This window comes from Electrophorus electricus, chromosome 11 (assembly GCF_041902795.1).
Source record: "Electrophorus electricus isolate QZ-2024a chromosome 11, ASM4190279v1, whole genome shotgun sequence".
Taxonomy (NCBI): domain Eukaryota; kingdom Metazoa; phylum Chordata; class Actinopteri; order Gymnotiformes; family Gymnotidae; genus Electrophorus; species Electrophorus electricus.
In genome coordinates, this window is record NC_137507.1 from 11,902,572 (window position 1) to 11,923,176 (window position 20,605).

Below are 20,605 nucleotides of genomic sequence, written 5' to 3' on the forward strand. Positions count from 1 at the left end.
TGGCAATGTTTTGTATGTAACTGTAATATTTGTTACAAGCCAGAAGAACATATTACTGTCAACAGGAAGCTGTTTCCTACCAAGGTCCACTGTCCAATGCATTGTAGTAGTTATATTTGATACAATGAATGTAGACAATAAATCAAAGTGGAACTGTTTTAGGCGACATTATATCTATCTATCTATCTATCTATCTATCTATCTATCTATCTATCTATCTATCTATCTATCTATCTATCTATCTATCTATCTATCTATCTATCCATCTATCCATCTATCTATCTATCTATCTATCTATCTATCTATCTATCTATCTATCTATCTATCTATAACAAATATATATATATATATATATATATATATATATATATATATATATATATATATATATATATATATATATATATATATATATATATATATATATATATATATGTTTTGTCCTCTCATTAACTTTATTATTGCTGTTATTAACAAGGTGTTAATAAAATGTTATTACATTGTGTTATTACATTGTTATTGCTATATGTAATTACAATGTGTTATTAAAAGTGTTATTACAATACATAATTACATTGTTATTAAAATGTATTATTACACAGTGTTATTACAATGTGTTATTAGGTGAAGGTAGTTGGAATAAGTAGGTAGAAAAAGCCTATAAATATGCGTATGGCGATAATGTGTTCACACTTTACATGAATACCCATTGCTGGCAATAATGGCAATAATTAGAGTGTTAGGACAGTGTCCCTGATCTGTGAGTTCTTTCTGTGGGCTTATCTGATGAAGAATATTTGTCTATTTGTGAATAAACATGCAGCATTTTTGTGTTGTGTTTTGATGATTCATACCAATGTTTTATAGCACAATTTATAATTGCAGCAAAGGTGCTGATACTAAAAAGGCCACTTTAGTACAATTTATCAGTCCAGGTTAAATGTTTAGATGTTTGATGATCAGTAATTTAGCAACTAAAATGACAACAGCAACATAAAAAGTCTTTACATGGACATGCATATGCACAGCTCTAAATGTAACTGTTTACAGAAGAGCTGTATGGGCCCTGCCTCATTCGACTATTCACTGATCTGATACATTGGACAATGAAATCCACACAGACTGTGTAAAATATGCTTTTATTAATTCCAAATATGTCAGTGTGCTTTTATATTTATTTTTAGCACAATTTCCCTCTAAACAGATTAAAAAGTAAGAAAGAAAAATGATTTGATACAGTAATTTCTGTAATCATCTCTTTAATTTTAATGAATTGATGAATTAAACAAATTTACTTGTCAGACCACTGCTGGTGATGGCATCATCATAATATTCTTTTCTTCACTGACATATTTTGCTGAGAAAGAATTTAAAAAGTTGTATGTTTATGACAATACAGCATTGACTGTGAAAGTACAACATTATTAATTAATAATTCTGTTACAAAGTGACATCTAGTTTAAGGATGTGAAACAGTCATTAGTTGGCTGTCTTTATGGGAAGGCCAGTAATAAAACAGACATTAAATGGAACATTAGTTGTTTTAATCATAAAGGTTCTACTTTTAGCTTGTACAATATGTGAGTTCTTTATTAGCAGAGGACAAAATGCACAGAAATGAAAGTCATTCGTAACTGTGTAATAATCCTTTATTCATTACAACGTTTTCATTCACAAGGCGGTTGTCAAGGCAGGTCAAGGTATCTATTGTGCATATTTATAGGATTCAGTAGTGAATCAATCCTTTAACACTGATGACTTTGTTGTAGGCCTATACAGAGGTGTGCATCTTTATACAAAACAAAACCAGAACAAAACAGAATCTAAATGCTGGCTAACTGTGTATAAAACTGTATAAAAGCATAATAATCTTATGAACATGGTGCTAATATCACCATGGTCATGGGTTTGCTTCCCAGGGAGCACATGCACTGAATACTGATAAATGAGCCCTTGCAACAAATAACATATCAGCCATTTTAAGCTACCGAATTCAACATCATGCATGTAATATATGTATATAAATGGGTTAATATTGTATTTCTATGATGCTTCTATGTTTAAAATGATTTTCAAAAATGTGTTCTGGCAAAAGGGTGAAGCAAGACATTGAACCATTTATGATCTAAACACTGTTTGAGTTTGAAGAGGTCAAATGTCATTTCCTGAGCAAAAGCATTCTCATTCATGAGGTTTTCTTCGACTGAAGCCTTTCCTCTGTGTCTTACAGGTTATCATAGTCTGCAAGTAAAAGAACAAGAATAAATATACCAATTTAGTTTTGCAAATTGATATTTATGTATGTTCCAAATACAGGATGCCTTGCAATGTAACAAAATGAACAGATGATATAATACAGTTAAATTTTTTTTTAAACATAAATTATTGATGCTTTTTAGATTTGGTGATTCCTCAAAGCACACAGATCACATGTCTATAATGTTTTAGATTGGTCAGTATTCTCACAGCACACATTATCATTACACTACAATACATCATGTGTCAGATGATACAGAAAGGCCAGTCTCTCTTTTATTATTAATAAGCAGTGCAGCTGGAATGTGCAAGTAAAGAGAAATAGAAACCTGTTATAATGGGCTCCACCTAAACCACCACTGTATTCTCACCTGTACCACTTAAAGAATCTTGTCCAGGGGAGATGACATCATCATAGTACTCTGCAGTGAGAGCCACGCCAACACATGTAAACAAGTTTTAATGCCAATGAGCAACAAGTCTGACATTATTAATGTGATAATTCTTGTGCTTAGAATTCCTTTATCATTTTAAAAGAAACCAACCTGTTGTAAGATGTGAGTTTGGTCCAACAGTAACAGCATCATCATAGATCTCTACCACATCCTCTATCAAAATGTAAGATAAATACCATCAGACATCAGTGTTGTTGAGTGTTATTAATGTGTTTAAAACTGAGAGTGCAAATTGATGTAAAAATGAACAAAAATAGCTTATATATATGTATCACTGTCAATGTTACAAGACAATGTTATATATGTATCACTGTCAATGTTACAAGACAAAGCTGCACAAGGTTGAAGTTGTATCACTGTTGCAAATTGACAGCAAATTACAGTTACCTATTTGGGCAGTAGTGTGAGTAATGAAATGATTAGTAGAGCCTACATTTTCCAAAAGCAAGGGGGTTTTATTCAAGCATACTTGCTACAGTATCAGGTGTCTGTCCATGTGTGATGTCATTGTAATTATCCTGTGTATTTTCTGTCCCTAGATCACCTAAATCAAATAAAATGAGCTGATGGAGTAATTTCAGTCATCATCTCTTTCATTTCAATGAAGTGAGGAATTAAACAAATTTAATTGACAGACCACTACTGGTGACAGCATCATCATAATACTCAGTCTTTTCTTCACTGACAGATTTTGCTGTAACCGAAAGAAAAGTGAATTTCTTGTAAATTATATTAAGATACATGTTGCATCCAAAGAGAATTGTCTATGAGAACAGTCACCAAAACTCTACAAGGTAACACATCCACAAGGTACCACATCTGGCACCCACAGCACACTGATTAAGGAGTTTTTAAAAAGTACGACAAAACAGAATTGATTGGAAGTATAAGATTATTAAAGAATGCTATGATTTCTATAATTTCTAATATTTCTCTGTGACATGTAATCCCACCCTTACCTGAGAGAAGCTCTTTACCAACATCTTCATAACCAGAATGCTGAGCCTCTGAGTCAATATATTCTGTCAGAAGAGAACAGAGCAATCATGAAACATGCTTGAAACAGAAAATCATGAGCATCTTCCTTCAGGGATAATAATGAGCTGTGAGAAAAACAGAATATTTGTCCAGTTGACTGCCATGTCTCCATACAATACAAATACAAAAATCCAGGGGTGTCACTAGACCCAATTTAATGGAGCATATGCCCCACTGAAATGTTTCCATGCCCCACTATAATCACTGGTAAAAGTCACTGAGCTAAAATTCAGTACAAAATCCATAATGCTTTACATTTTAACCTGTTGAGTAGAACTATACCATATAAGTTCACTACAGAGACTACAGGTCCCATAATGACCCAGTATCTTTCCAAACGTTTGAGCAGCTAATAATAATAGTGATGCCAGTATTTAAAAGCAAGTCAGAAGACAATGATAATTTAAAATCTACTCACTTATAACCATTTCACTTACCAAAAAACACATATTGAACCATTAAAATGAAGGCACTGGTTAAGTTAACAAGGGGGCACTGCTAACTAGATAACACAAGTTCAAGTTCAAGTTCGGTTTTTTCGTCACATACACAGTCATACACAGTATAACTCGCAGTGAAATGGTGGAGAGTGCTCTGTCCAAACTGAGGAAAAGAAAACAGGGGTGCTTAGAGAAATATACATATTCTCTATATGTGAAATATATATATGCAAAGATAATATATATATATATATATATATATATATATATATATATATATATATATATATATATATATATTCTATGTATGTACAAAATATATTAACAATGTATAAAAACTTATAAAATGAGAAATATAACCAGTAAACTATTCATTTTGCACATTCGTGTTATTTAGTTAGCATGAACTGGTGATGCAAAAACAAAATCACAATTCACATGTAGTTTTATCTCTCAAAGGAAACATTTCATAAGATTATTTGATGAGAACATGTGAAAATAGTATTAAAGTGAAATGTAAGTTCTTAAATGTAACATGTATTAAATGTAAATTACTTTTCACATGACAGAAGTGAGAGAGCAGGGAACAAGAGTGAGAAGAGAAGAAGAAGAGAGAGAAAGCATGAAAGCAGATGCAGAACAGGTAGAAGTAGTAAGAGAGAGAGTAAAACAGAGCAGGGAAAGGAGCAACAGAAAAGCATATGCACAGTTCTGCCCCTCCTGACTGCCAAACAAAGGCGCTGAGCTATACCCTCCTTCATTCTTTGTGTGTCTCAGTTTAGACAAGAGTCTTGAAGTACCCCTGCACCACACATGCAAATAAAAACACACAAACATGTGCACACACTCTGTGTAACCTTTATCCTCTTAGTCTTTCTGTCTGTCGGAGCCACACGCAGTCACACAAAGATTTAACCCCTTACCTCTTCCTATTGCTCTTTCTATGTATCTCTGCTTCTCTCACACACTCAAACCAACTCAAACAATCATGCACACACTCACCTTATCTCTCTTTCCCCTTCTTGTTCTTTATTTCACTCTCTGTCTCTCTCCCTCACACATACTAACACACTCAAGCATACACTTGAGACAAAAGCCAAAAGGTGTAAGCATACACTTCTACTAAGTGGAGAATTAGAAGAATTACACACTCCAACTTTGCCTAATCAGATACTTCTTAGCAGTATGCCCACAATTACCACTTGCCCGCTCAACTATATAATTCTTTAAATATATTACTTTACATCACATTTACATATTCAGCATGTAAAAAATTGCCTAGAGATAAAAAAACTGGAAAGGCACCAAATTAAACAAGGAAAAGACAGGAGATTACATTTGGCCATTAACAGCAATGACTGACTTGAGCTCAGTTCTCGTCTTGACACTAGAGCCCTGAAGACTAAAGACAAAGTCAGAAATCAGAATGTTGATTCTGATCAGAACTTCAGGTTACATCAAATCATTAACAAAGAACAACTGTTAACTATCTAAAGAATATATCAAAGGGTAAAGACTTCATGTCTAAGCAGGGCATAGAGAAACTAATACATGCCTTTTTCTCATACATTTACATTTACATTTATGGCATTTAGCAGACGCTCTTATCCAGAGCGACTTGCAAAAGTGCTTTGTCATAGAATATCCTAGTACAGTACAGTAGGCTAGAGTCCAACACACCAATGAAGTATGTCTTGTCCTACAGACAAGATTACTGCACTAGTCTTTATATGGGCCAAGTTTACAATTAAACCATTACAGATTATTTAAAAGGCAGCTGCCAGAAATCTTACCAAAACAAATAAAGTTGAGCACATTGATTCCAGTTTTCACATTCTTACATCCACTACCAATTAATTTCAAAGTTCTTCATTTTTGGTACTTCTATATATAATTATATACAAACAATTGTATATAAATCACTGAATGGCCTAGAACCAAAAAACATCTCTGATCTACTGGAAGAGTACAAACCCAATAGGCCAGTCAGGCTAGTCAGCTAATGCTGCCTAGAATCAGAACCAAATATGGTGAGGCAACTTTTAGACAGTATGATGCTAAAAGCAATCACAACCTTCTTGATGTTAGATATACCCCAAATATCATTGTTTTTAAGTCTAAATTGACAATGTTCTTGTTTTCTTGTGCCTTTATCTTTTATCTTCTAATTTGACTCTACTTTAACTCTACTTCTATTTTTTTGAAAAGCCCTTTCTGAGGTGACAGATCTCAGCCTTTATTATTTAAAACTTTTTTTCCCCACTCAATGTTTCTATAAATTTGAGCAAAGTACTTTGAATTCCTATTGTGCATGAAAGGTACTACATATTAAAACTTGCCTTGCCTTATAGTAATAAGGCAGACATTTATCATGATACTGTTCAGATCTCTTAATGTAGTGAGCAGCAAGATGTGAAATGTCATAAGGTATGAAAAGAGTTTGATACAGTCACACAGCTTCAAAATAACAAATATAACACACAAGCCCTCTCATTTTTCTCTCACTCTGTATTTTTTATTTTTTTTTAAATCTCTGTCATACACACTAGGAATGCCTGCAATATGACCCTTCCATATTACTCACCCTTTTGAGCTGAGATGGGAGTTCTTTCATTAGTGATTCTGTGGTCAATCTCCTCATAGATTACTTCAGGTAAAGTCTTATGCCTCCTCTTAGAGAGTACTGGGTGTGAAGACAGGAGGAAACATGGCTCCAGCAAATTAATGACAGACTGAAGGATTATAAGATGTCTATGATATAAGATGTCTGAAACTGTGGATTATATGTGAATGTGCCCTACCTTTCCTGAGTACTCTGTTCTGGTAAACCAGCCCAGAGAGAAGCACTAAGGCCAGGAAGAGCAGCACTCCCAGTACCAGCAGGACCACTGGAGAGGTAGCTGGTTGAGGTAGAGGTCGACTGGTTGTTATCATCTCAGATTTACCAACTGGAAATTGCAAAAGAGAAACTGTATAAACAGTATTTTTCATTTGAACATTTTAGAAAAATGAGGGAGAGGAATGAAAAGAGGACCTGAGATGGAGTTGGTGGTTACTTTGCTTGTAATAACAGGAGTCAGGGAGATGTCTAGAAATAGAGAACTAAATCAGTTAGGTGGACACAGAACTCACACACACATACAAAATCAAAGCCATAATTAGCTCTATTTTCTAATTGACCCTAGCAAGTATATGTCTGTTATATCATTTAAATTACATTTCTTTCTAGACATTTTTGATATTATTATTATTATTGTTGTTGTTATTGATGTTGACACACATAATGATGATAATGATTTACCTGCAAAATCCAGCATTTCTCAGGTTATTAAAAAAATGTATCATTGTCACTGATGTACATTGTCATGGACCAAATGTCAATATTTAATTTTAAGGTTGGCAGTTCTGGTAAGCCAAAAAGCTATTCATGAATAATGAAGCTGTGGATGACATTTATATTTGCTCATTTTTTGATCAGATTTGACTGTATACTAATGTTACCTCAATGTATAAGGACGTGTATTTTCAGGGCTATACATTAGTTAGGAGGGAAGAACTTAATTAATAGGTTCTTCTCATTTCTTTAACTGTTATCTCACTTCTTTGCACCTCTTCCTCATGACTTAACTCCTCCCTCTGGGGATGTGACAAAGAGATGCAAGGATGAGATGTGAGGACAGAGGGCTCAGTGACAAAACGTCCACCCAATGAGAGTCCTTGCTTACAGCAACATTAATAATTGATGATGTGCTGCACAGGTGTATCCCTCATCACCAGGTTCAACACCCAGAGATGCATAACAAGGTGTAATTAGACTACAAACTAAAAAAACATCAAAACATTGCAAGCACAATTTCTATTTTTCAACTACTGAATTTGTCAAGGTAGTTATTTATTGAATCCAAAACCCTGTCTGAGGTATCCTCTGACCTGCACAAGTGACGCCAGCATCCTCTTTGTGGGAGCAATCAGTGTGGTTCTTCAGTGAATAACTGCAGTCCCACAGGTGAATCTCATCCCCTCTACACTCCACTCTGTTCAACCAGATCACCCCTTCACCAGCACCAAAGGTAGCACTCCCATTAGCACTCAGTGCCTTCCCACAGCCCAGCTGCCTGCAGACCACCTCAGCATCCCTGATGTCCCACTGATCATCACAGATGGAGCCCCACACAGCATTATGATAAACCTCCAGCCTTCCAGAGCAGCTTCCCTCTGGTCCACTCAGCCTGAGAGGCAGGTGAACTACACCACAGACATATGACATGAGGAGAAAATACTGCACAGGACAGTTAGGGTAGTAACATAACTGTCTTGGTTCAGCAGATACCACATTTCGTGACAGCTTTGACTGCGTGAAGTATTGATGTTGAGTTAAAATTTACAATTAAATTAAAATTTAAATTTACAAAATTTACAATTAAAATTTACAATGACTAGATTAGGATATTGGAAGAACATTGATTAATGCTCTCATTAATTAACGCATCCTTACCTGAGCACTGTCTTTGATGGGGAAATGATGAGCATTTCACATGTTTTTGTAAATGTTTCTGCTCTTCTGTGAGTATGGTAAGATAATTTATGATTGCAGATTTAACACTCATGAGCATTTAATTATTAACTTCTCAGCTACTTGATATCTGCAAGAATCTTTACATGCAGGGAGAATCTGCCTACCTGAACAGGTAATGTGAGCCACCTCCTTGCCATTATCACACTTATTGTGCCCCCAGGGGTCAGATGGGCAGTGCCATAGAGTGGAGTCATGTTTCCTACATTTCACCTGATCCAGCCAGATAGGAGATGATTCCAATTTTGCTCTGGATGTGGACTCACTACCTGTTCTTCCACAGTTCAGCTCTTGACAGATCAAATTTACTGTTTCCTCATTCATCCCATTCACACACACATTTCCCCAGGTTCCATTGTAGAACACTTCCAGATTCCCTTCACACCCCTTAGTGAGTCTGATTTCTTTAAAATCTGCTGAGAAAAAGATGTGTAGGCAAAGTGAGAGCTTACTTTTCGCCTACCATATATACACAGTTGCTATCATTGTCTGTTAATAACTGTTAATTACTGGTTTGTATGTTGCTTACACCCATATGAAACTCAGATTTGCTAATATAATAAAATGTAAATAGCTAAAACCAAAATAAAATGAGTGTTACTACACTGCATACAGTTTTGTGCTATCTTCTTTCAGAATGACCATTTATCATTCTTGTGTGCTTAAATTTCATAAACCTTTAGATTTGACTTTTGTCTTTGAACTGAACATTTGGCAATTCTTGATCCAGGTTTGAAAATTCTGTCTACTTATGTGTCTTACTTACATTCTTAGTGATCACTAAACAGTTTAATTAACAAAATGACAAACAGCTGCAGTGAGCACACTTCACCTGAGCACACGACCCCTACGTCCTCCTTGTGTCTGCAGTCATGCTTTCCCCCAGACTGATACCTGCAGTTCCACAGGGACGTCTCCCTCCCCTCACACTGCACCTCATTCAGCCATATGGGCCCGGTTCCTGGACCAAACCAGGCTGGTACGTGGGCACTGAGGGCCACTCCACACTGAAGCTGCCTGCACACCACCTGGGCATCCTCAATATCCCATGAGTCATCACACACTGTCCCCCATGAGCCGTTGAGGAAAACCTCCAGCCTTCCTGCACAATCTCCACCAGAACCAACCAGTCTGATAGAGCTGTGGGCTGAGTTAAACACACACACACACACACACACACACACACACACACACACACACACACACACACACACACACACACACACACACACACTGTGTGTAGATATGCAGTTACACCTTAGATGTCCAAGATAGTCAACTCTGTTATTTTGTTAATACATGGAAATGTACCTTTAACAAACTCCAGGTTCATAAATCATAAATCATCACACAAAAATGGTAATTTTAGAGGAGATTGTTTAAGAATGTTAAATACAACACATACCAGAGCAGGTGATTGACAGCTGTTCCCCAGAGCTGCAGGAGAGGTTGAGGAGATTTGCACTGCTGCAGTTCCCCAGATGACCTTCACTCCCAGAACAATTGAAACCTATCACACAGATGTGGCTGTGTTGTTCAGGACTGGATGGAGAGGAGCTGGAGAAGTTCAGCACAGAGCCACAGCCCAGCTGTCTGCACACCACAGAGGCTTCAGATACACTCCAGGAGTCAAGGAGAACTCTCCTCCAGCCCAGGCTAAAGTAAACCTCCACCTGCCCCTCACACTCACTCCCTCCAGACAACTGCACTCGGCCCTCATGAAAGGCCTGAGAGGAAACTGAAACAGAAAGATGCATAAAAATATGGGTATATAGCTATATACTTATGTGTATATTTTTTTCTGAGAATGCAGTAGATATAATCTAATGTTTACTTTCGCAGATTGCCAGAGGAGGGCATTTTCCCATAAAATTTATTTTTAAGTAATGTGGTATAAAAATGCTCACTGCTGCAGATGACTCCAACATCTTGTTTATGAGAGCATGCTGCTCGACTCCATGATGAGATGGGACATTCTGACAGGTGTGTCTCATTCCCATGACAGTCAAACACATCAGCCCGGATGTGATCACTTCCCTCCCCAAACCAGTCCACCCCCAACACAGCCACAGCACTCCCACACTTCAGCTGCCCACAGAGGACACTGGCAGCTCTCATATCCCAGCTATCACCACAAACTGAGCCCCAGTCACTGAGGTACTGGAGCTCCACTCGACCAGAACAGGAGTCCCAGCCGTTCACAAGACGTGCAGCTGTGTAACCTGTAAAACACAAAACTGATTACAGGTATGTAAACAGAACAAGCACAATTGTTGTCATAGTATCTCATAGTTACTAGTTCACTGGCAACAAAGATAAAGATAATATTTAACCTGAGCATATTAGTCCCACATCACGGTAATGGGAGCAGTTCTTTTTGACTAAAGATGTTGGACATGAGTAAATATCAGATTCGTTGCCTCTACACTGAAGCTCCTCTGTCCACAACTGGCCCTCCCCTCTGCCAAAAGCAGCTGCTCCCAGCACCTCAACAGGAAGCCCACAGCCCAGCTCTCTACACACAACCTCTGCATCCTGCTGGTCAAAGTCAGCATCACACACTGTGGACCAGGTCTTCCCATGAAGCACCTCTACTCTCCCAGAGCACAAGTGAGGACCATCTTTAAGTCTGGGCATTTTGTGACCTATGTGTGAAGTAACATCATTAATACCATGGTTATTATTGTCTGATCTATATTCTGTCGGTAGTGAGTCTAGAATTAAGACTAAATCAGATACATCTAGAAGAGCACTCAAGTTAACAAATCATAAAATTAATGATATAAAAAGTAAAATGATAAACACTGACAGTATATTTTGTATCTTGTGCTCTTAACAGACTATTGATTACCATTAAGCATTATTGAAATGTACCTGAGCAGATTAATTCAGCATCGTCCAAATGACTACATCTATGTTTACCCCAGCCCAATGATCCACAGTTTTTCAGTGTAGACTCTGAGCCACTGCAGGTGAGTTGACTCATCCAAATTGGTCCAGATCCTGCTGTGTCACTTACAGTAGCACTCAGTATCCCTCCACAGCCCAGCTGTCTACAAACCACTACTGCAGCTATTACACTTGAACCCTCAACACACACTGTTCCCCACTGTCCTCTGTGAAGAACCTCCACTCGCCCAGCACAGCGAGTACCACCATCCACCAGCCTCACACTGTCTGTGTATGACCAAGAATGAAAATAGATAATGACAAAGAGGTCCCGACAGAGACAGATCATCATGTACAATTTATTTTTAACACAGAAAATGTTTTATGTAAAATGTGAAATCAGTTTTAAAAAACACAACTCTTACCAGCACACACCAGTCCCACATCACTGTCATGAGAACAGTCATGTTTGACTGTAGAAGATGTTGGACAGGCGTAAATATCCGATTCGTTGCCTCTACACTGAAGTTCCTCTGTCCACAACTGGCCCTCCCCTCTGCCAAAAGCAGCTGCTCCTAGCACCTCCACAGGAGGCCCACAGCCCAGCTCTCTACACACAACCTCTGCATCCTGCTGGTCAAAGTCAGCATCACACACTGTTGTCCAGGTCTTCCCATGAATCACCTCGACTCTCCCAGCACAGTGAGGACCACCAACCAGCCTCACTCCTAAAATATTAGTATGGGGAATAGAGACCATGGAACACATTCTAGTGACAGAGAAACTACTTACATTATTGATTTTATAATATTGCACTAGTTAATGCATGGTTCTTCATTAATTACAGCAAAAAAGGAAATATATTATTAGAAAATAGATTTTGTTGGCGGTCTAATAAGTGACAAAGGATAATTTAATTTTCTTTACAAATGTTGAAGAAAGAAAGCACAGCTGTTCTATCTGAAAAAGGAACTGCACAAGAATTGTTAAAAACTGATCTATCATGCATGTCACATTCATAGGTTCATGTCCATAGAGGCTTCTAATGATAATGATGCCATGCTTTCCTTTTATTAAACAAATATACAACTGAGATGCACAAAATTTGTAATGTCATAACTGGTATAATAAAGTCTGAAGGTTGGCAAATATGAAGAAATGCCAGTCGAGGTAAATATATCCATTCTAAAGATTAGTATAATTTACCTGAGCAGATAACTCCTGCATGTTGACAGTCACTAACCCTTCCACTTGAACCACAGTTCTTCAGTGTAGACTCTGATCCACTACAGGCCACTTTATTCATCCAGATTGGTCCTGATCCTGGTCCAAAGTGAGCATTACCCACTGCATCTACAGCCTCCCCACAGCCCAGCTCTCTACACACCACTGCAGCATCTCTCATATCCCAGTCATCATCACACACTGTTCCCCACTGTCCTCTATGAAGAACCTCCACTCTCCCAGCACAGCGACTGCTACCATCCACCAGCCTCACCATGTCTATATGTCATGGAGAGAGAGAGAGAGAGAGAGAGAGAGAGAGAGAGAGAGAGAGAGAGAGAGAGAGAGAGTGATTAAGTTGGGGGGGGGACGACACATAAACGTAATTGTCATGATTGTCATTATTGTTAGACACAGGCCACCAGATGGAGGCCTCAGACACTTGCCACATCCACCACCAGTGCTCACCTGCTCCGCAATACTGGCTGGTTCTCATGGTTCGTAACACAGCAGACCAATTAACTGTTTGGGACTCCTTAACTGTATTATTTAAACTCGCTTGTTTTATTCTGAAGTCTTGCCACTTTTCTCTGTCTGCATTTCTGAGCTGTTTATCTGATGCATTTGGCTCTTTTTGTTTCTGACCCTCCTTTTTTAATGGTTTGTTATCTTAGCCATTTGTATTTTGGCACTGCTGCCTGATATCGAATAATTCCCTGGTTTTCTGCCTCTCTACTTGTTAAGACTACATGTATTGTTGCTCTGTGTTCTTTAACTATTTCCACAGCAAAAAATTTGTAAATTAATCATAATACTTCTCCAGCTTCAGCATCACCATTACAAAAAGAAAATGCTAAAATGATATATAATTCATATATAGATAAAATTCTATAACAAAATGGGTTTAAATTATAAATAACATACATGATTAGTGTCAGAAAAATACAAGATTAAATATGAATGATGCATTTCTTACCAGCACACACCAGTCCGACATCATTGTCATGGGAGCAGTCATGTTTGAGAGTATATGATTTTGGACAGAGGTGAATCTGGGATTCGTTGCCTCTACACTGAAGCTCCTTTGTCCACACCTGGCCCTCACCTCTGCCAAAAGCAGCTGTTCCCAGCACCTCCACAGGAGCCCCACAGCCCAGCTCTCTACACACAACCTCTGCATCCTGCTGGTCAAAGTCAGCATCACACACTGTGGCCCAGGTCTTCCCATGAAGCACCTCTACTCTCCCAGAGCAACGAGGACCACCAACCAATCTGACCCCTAAATTATTAACTTGAAAGAACATAGAAAATTTTGTGATTCCTAATAATTATTATTCACATGTTGAAATCTGAGTGTATTTGCTGGACCATTAAAGTCTCAACCCTTAAACGTCATGGAAAATTTTGAGTTGGAGGTGGGAAGAATACAGTAATATGCATTATATTTTTAGATTCATAAATGACAAAGGCAAAGAAATTAATAAATGTTCAGTAGTAAACTGTATTATTTGAGTTTTATATTGAGATTTAGAGCATCTTACCTGAGCAGATGACTCCAGCATTTTTGGTTTGATTACAGTCATGTTTACCCCAACCTGCTGATGTACAGGTCTTCAGTGTAGACTCTGATCCACTACAGTCCACATCATCCATCCAGATTGGTCCTGATCCTGGTCCAAAGTGAGAATTACCCAGTACAGCCTCCCCACAGCCCAGCTCTCTACACACCACTGCAGCATCTCTCATATCCCAGTCATCATCACACACTGTTCCCCACTGTCCTCTATGAAGAACCTCCACTCTCCCAGAACAGTGTCCACCACCGTCCACCAGCCTTACACTGTCTGTGCAAAATGAAAATTAGGAAGAAAGAAAGAGGCAGAGAGGTATGGAAACAAATCAGTAGAAAAAGCTTCAGCATCACCATTACAAAGAGAAAATGCTAAAATGATATATAATTCATATATAGATAAAATTCTATAACAGAATGGGTTTAAATTATAAATAACATACTGATTAGTGATTAGTGTCAGAAAAATACAAGATTAAATATGAATGATGCATTTCTTACCAGCACACACCAGTCCCACATCATTGTCATGGGAGCAGTCATGTTTGAGAGTATATGATTTTGGACAGAGGTGAATCTGGGATTCGTTGCCTCTACACTGAAGCTCCTTTGTCCACACCTGGCCCTCCCCTCTGCCAAAAGCAGCTGCTCCCAGCACCTCCACAGGAAGCCCACAGCCCAGCTCTCTACACACAACCTCTGCATCCTGCTGGTCAAAGTCAGCATCACACACTGTGGTCCACGTCTTCCCATGAAGCACCTCCACTCTACCAGTGCAGCGAAGACCACCAACCAGCCTAACTCCTAAAACATTAGTATGGGAAATAGAGACACATATAACTTATTGTGATGACCAAGTAATGTTTAAATAGATTAATATTAAGGTAATGCTCTAATTAATGCTTGGTTCATGTGGTTTTCTTTAATGTCATAAAATATCAGTAAAAACCTTTATGTACAAAATACTGCCAACATATAAGACATGACAAACACAAATAGTCAGAAAAGTTTAAGAAATTTAATACATATAAAAACACCCAAATTTGCCAAAGACATTTTAAAGTAGAGCCATAGTGACTAATACTATATTAGGTTGTGAATTACAATCAGTATAGATGTCATATGCAGATGTAGTGCAGTTTACCTGAGCAGATAACTCCAGCATTTTTAGTTTGATTACAGTTATGTTTACCCCAACCTGCTGATCTACAGTTCTTCAGTGTAGACTCTGATCCACTACAGTCCACATCATCCATCCAGATTAATCCTGATCCTTGTCCAAAGTGAGAATTAACCAGTACATCTACAGCGTCCCCACAGCCCAGCTCTCTACACACCACTGCAGCATCTCTCATATCCCAGTCATCATCGCACACTGTTCCCCACTGTCCTCTGTGAAGAACTTCTACTCTCCCAGCACAGTGAGTACTACCATCCACCAGTCTCACACTGTCTGTGGGAGACAGAATGAATAGAGTGAAGACAATCTATTCTAAATGTGAAAGTGTTGTACACTAACATACATGATTAGTGTCAGAAAAATACAAGATTAAATATGAATGATGCATTTCTTACCAGCACACACCAGTCCGACATCATTGTCATGGGAGCAGTCATGTTTGAGAGTATATGATTTTGGACAGAGGTGAATCTGGGATTCGTTGCCTCTACACTGAAGCTCCTCTGTCCACACCTGGCCCTCCCCTCTGCCAAAAGCAGCTGCTCCCAGCATCTCCACAGGAGGCCCACAGCCCAGCTCTCTACACACAACCTCTGCATCCTGCTGGTCAAAGTCAGCATCACACACTGTGGCCCAGGTTTTCCCACGAAGCACCTCTACCCTCCCAGAGCAGCGAGGACCACTGACCAGCCTCACTCCTAAAATATTAGTACAAGGAATAGAGACAAATGTAACTTAATGTAATGACTAAGAAATGCTAAAACAGATTTCACAAAACCATGTTAACTTTTGATTCATTTTAACCATGTTTTTATTCCTTTTCTTCATGACTTTCTTTTTCATTTATTCTTTTTTGGTTGTTTTGTTTTGTTTCTCTCTCTCCCTCAGCTGGTTCCAACCCTTTGAGAGGGGTCTCACTGCAGAGCATGCATGATAGTAATCCTATTCCACAGACAACAGACTGGTATACCAGTGGGTTTATAAACCTCCACAAACCAAATCCATTTGTGATTTGTGCCATAATATTGTAACAGCTTAAAACAGCTGAGAAATTGTAGCAAAAATCATTAAATTCTGTAAACTGACAAACTTTATACTACGTCAATGGCAATGTGCAAAGTTTGCAATGACAGTTTGTGATCTCAGTTCCCTAAGTGGCCCTGTCTGACTCCACTCCCTCCTGTTGCAAGTATTGTTCAAGATTTGTTTAATAATGACAACAAGTTATCACCAACACAAGTCAGTCAACAAAAATTAAGAGGAGTTATCCTGCTGGCAGTGAAAAGAGAAAGAAGAAAAAAGAGGATGAGGAGAAAAAGCATTACTAGTGAGTGGGGCAGATAATACCAATTAAATACAATTATTAATAACTAATTCCTGCAAGTCTAGCCTTAAATGAGGGAGAGACACACTTGAATAACATCCACTAGAATTACATTTCATTTGTTTACCTTGACATTTAATATTAGCTAACCTAGCTTGCAAAGCATCTTAGTGTGCCCAGCTCAGTTTTCCATGACATTAGTCAGAGTCAGTAGTTGACAGCTAGTTGACTCAGTAGTGTAGCTAGCCTACCAGGCTGTCAGAACGTAGAAGCTAGTAGTAACACTTCATAACCTGTCAACTTGTTCTTGGGCATTGTTACTGAAATAAACACGGTCTCTGCAATTTCTAGAGTAGGTAATGTTTTACCTGTAGTTTTACAGAGCATAGGTAATGGAGTGATTTGGAGGGGGGAATTAGATCATTTGAACATTAGTTTTTCACTAGTTAACTGATGAAATCTGTGTCTAACTGAACTAAATGTCAAGCTATGAATGCTAACTTATGAACTTTAGATGGAAAGAAGCTTGTAAAATTGTACTCTGAATTACTGAGGTGTATTGTTATACATTATTGTGCTATATGTGCAGTGAGGTTTGTGTATTTTATTGTATTTCCCATATCTGTTGTGGTTTTAATATAATGAAGACTATAGACTTTCATTAAAATGTTGTTATTTATATTTATATTTTGAAAATAATAGTACTGTTTTGAAATAAAAACTTTTGAAATAAAAAGTTAACATTTTGCAATTTCTTGTTGGTGTCAGATTATTTATAAGATAATGGCGATGAACACTGGTTGGAGAGGCCTCTATGAATTTTTGCTTAGGGCCCCAATAGACGTTAGAATCGCCACGGCATAGAAATCTGCATACATACATCGGGGATAAAAGCTGGCGTTAAATAGCAAACGTTGTGACAAGCTGTGACGTCTTTCTCGCCTCCCCGCAAAACTTCTGGTGTGAAATATTTAATGTGCCAACGTGATTCAAAACAAGACAAAAGTAATCGAACACACTGCTTTCTCTACTATGTTGGTTTAACGTGGTGAAGAAAGAAATCCATAAATCGATAAATACATTGCTTTTATGGTCCCCATTTATTCACATTTATGCATGGTTTTGTTTATTGATTGATTTAGATTTATTTTTTTTAATTTCATCCTCCATTGGAACTGTTGAAAATGACCACGTCGATATTTTTGCATGTTGTAAAAATGCATTAGTTATACTTCAAATATACTAAATATTAAATTTGTGTATATAATATATTGTATGTTGTGTGTGACATTAAATAATATATAATCTATAAATAGTCAAATATGATATTTTCAGTCCAACTGTATTGAAACTTATGGAAGCAAACGATATAATTAAGACATTTCTGTCCCTACTGTACTTTTATAAAAGTTATTCAGAAGTCAGAACGTAAAGTCAACTCAATTTAGGTCAGCTAAGTTTAAACCAAACAAAGAGGTTCATATACTCATGTGTATTATTAAATGAAAACAGGAGTAATATGAATGAATGAACAGAAAAAAATCAAGCTGTTATGGAAAGGATCAATTACATGCGTTCTGTTACGTAAAATTCCACGTGTTTTGATAAAGTGGAAGATTGAGTAATATCATCATAGATATAATAATAATGATAATACATAAAACCTACAAATATATGAAATACATAATAAAATTATGCAGCTATATTACTACTACCAACACCACCAACACCACTACTACAACTACTATTACTACTACTACTATTACTACTACTACTACTACTACTACTACTGCTACTACTACTACTACTAATAATAATAATAATAATTTTACGAAGCTGACATCTATGTTTGTTGAGGACACATAACCACACACCAGCAAGCAAATACGAACACTATCACTTAAGTTACATGAAATGAAACCACCTGTTATACTTTGAGAAGGCAGATTGTTTTAGTCTGTTAAAACTGTAAATTTGGAAGCAATTGTCTGTGGAAATGCTACATCTTTCAAAATACTATACCACAGTGACAGTTATGAACATAATTTACTTGCTCTGGTCATATTTGCTGATGATCATGTGAAAATGTGAAGCTTAAAATTTGAGTCCTCTTACCCTAAGACCAAGACAATTAATTTATGGTCTCATATACTACAACACTACATATGGAAACAAACTCCTTTACCAGTTGTATGGAATCTTCAGGTCATTCCAAATTGTGGATTGTTATGTACTTTGCACAAATAATAAACTACTTTATATTATTAATTATACACCTTTGTGTTTTTTAAAATAGACTCTAAATGTATATATTCTAACCTAGCATAATTACTATATAGTGTATTATACACATACTACAGAAATGGACAAATACATCAGATTGCAAATATTATAACATCAACATAGTCTTTCAATAGTTATTTTGTTCCCTAGTGTGATCAAAAAATAATACTATAGTAATAACACAATATACATATTAGATACATATAATGTTCCATGATACATTCTTCTGTATTTTATTTAATGTTACTGTTCACTATCAGATAATAGTAAACCTTGAAAGAGATTAACACAAGAAAAGATTAGATAGTTCCCTGGCCTAATATAATCCCCAAACAAAGTTTGACTCCATTTTCCTCAGTAATTTTGTATCTCCATTTCATCTAATATTGTTTCTTCTAAAGACTTTTTTCATCATTTAGCATTTGTTTTTTTGATAGATAAATAAATAAATAAGATAGTTGGCAAAAAGATTTTAGGAAGTGTGATGTTTAAAATGTGAAATGTATGTTACAATTAAACAAAGTTTTAAAGTGGACCACTGAAAAAATTAATTACATTTGAGAATGAGAATTAGTACGGTTTACCTGAGCAGATCATTCCAGCATCTTTATCATGATTACATTCAAGTCGTCTCAAAATTTTAGGAGCTCCACATGTTTCCCATGTAGGCTCTGATCCAGTACACATCCTTTGATCCATCCAGATTGGTCCTGATCCTGGTCCAAAGTGAGCATTACCCAGTACATCTACAGCCTCCCCACAGCCCAGCTCTCTACATACCACTGCAGCATTTTTCATATCCCAGTGAGCATCACACAGTGTTCCCCACTGTCCTCTATAAAAAATCTCCACTCTCCCAGCACAGGAGCGACCACCATCCACCAGTCTCACACTGTCTGCATACCAAATAGAAGATACCAGATGGAGATAGAAAAAGAGAGACAGAGAGACAGAGATAGAGGAAAAGAGAAATAAAAAGACCATATTAACTGTACATGAGTTATGTATGGCTATGTATGCCTGCCTGTCTATTCTGTCCCTTCTTTTATGTGTAGCTACAGATTTAAAAATGTCAAGGAATAACTAAATTACAATAGTGGTAAGATATAAGCAAACACATTAACAATAATAATAATAATAATAATAATAATAATAATAATAATAATAATAATAATATGATTATGTGCTCAAATGTGTTTTTGACATGAGGACTTACCAGCAGTAGTGAGTGTGACTGTGGACATCAGAAGAATTAAAGTCAGACAGCTGTCCATCTTCCTCTGCCCTGCACACACTCTTTGTTAAACGCAGCAGGCAATAAACTCAGCAGGCAACACAATTTTTAACTCCACTACCACAAAGAGACTGAAGAC

The 20,605-nt window shown here is 37.1% G+C and overlaps 1 protein-coding gene across 1 annotated transcript; it reads right to left on the reverse strand.

Annotated features, from left to right (window-relative positions):
• Positions 1 to 1,631: 1,631 nt before the first annotated feature.
• LOC113568953 (scavenger receptor cysteine-rich type 1 protein M130-like) lies at positions 1,632 to 20,579 on the reverse strand. The gene is made up of 26 exons (XM_081723249.1): positions 20,449 to 20,579; positions 19,817 to 20,128; positions 16,021 to 16,323; positions 15,590 to 15,898; positions 14,947 to 15,249; positions 14,417 to 14,719; positions 13,852 to 14,166; positions 12,858 to 13,154; positions 12,077 to 12,379; positions 11,637 to 11,939; positions 11,096 to 11,407; positions 10,670 to 10,984; positions 10,168 to 10,500; positions 9,595 to 9,909; positions 8,870 to 9,175; positions 8,685 to 8,750; positions 8,120 to 8,434; positions 7,224 to 7,277; positions 6,991 to 7,137; positions 6,774 to 6,872; positions 3,671 to 3,733; positions 3,349 to 3,405; positions 3,181 to 3,255; positions 2,802 to 2,864; positions 2,628 to 2,678; positions 1,632 to 2,241 (listed from the first exon to the last, which is right to left on the reverse strand). Exons 1-26 carry the CDS (start codon positions 20,504 to 20,506, stop codon positions 2,225 to 2,227), a joined length of 5,394 nt encoding a protein of 1,797 aa, XP_081579375.1. The 5' UTR covers positions 20,507 to 20,579; the 3' UTR covers positions 1,632 to 2,224.
• Positions 20,580 to 20,605: the final 26 nt, after the last annotated feature.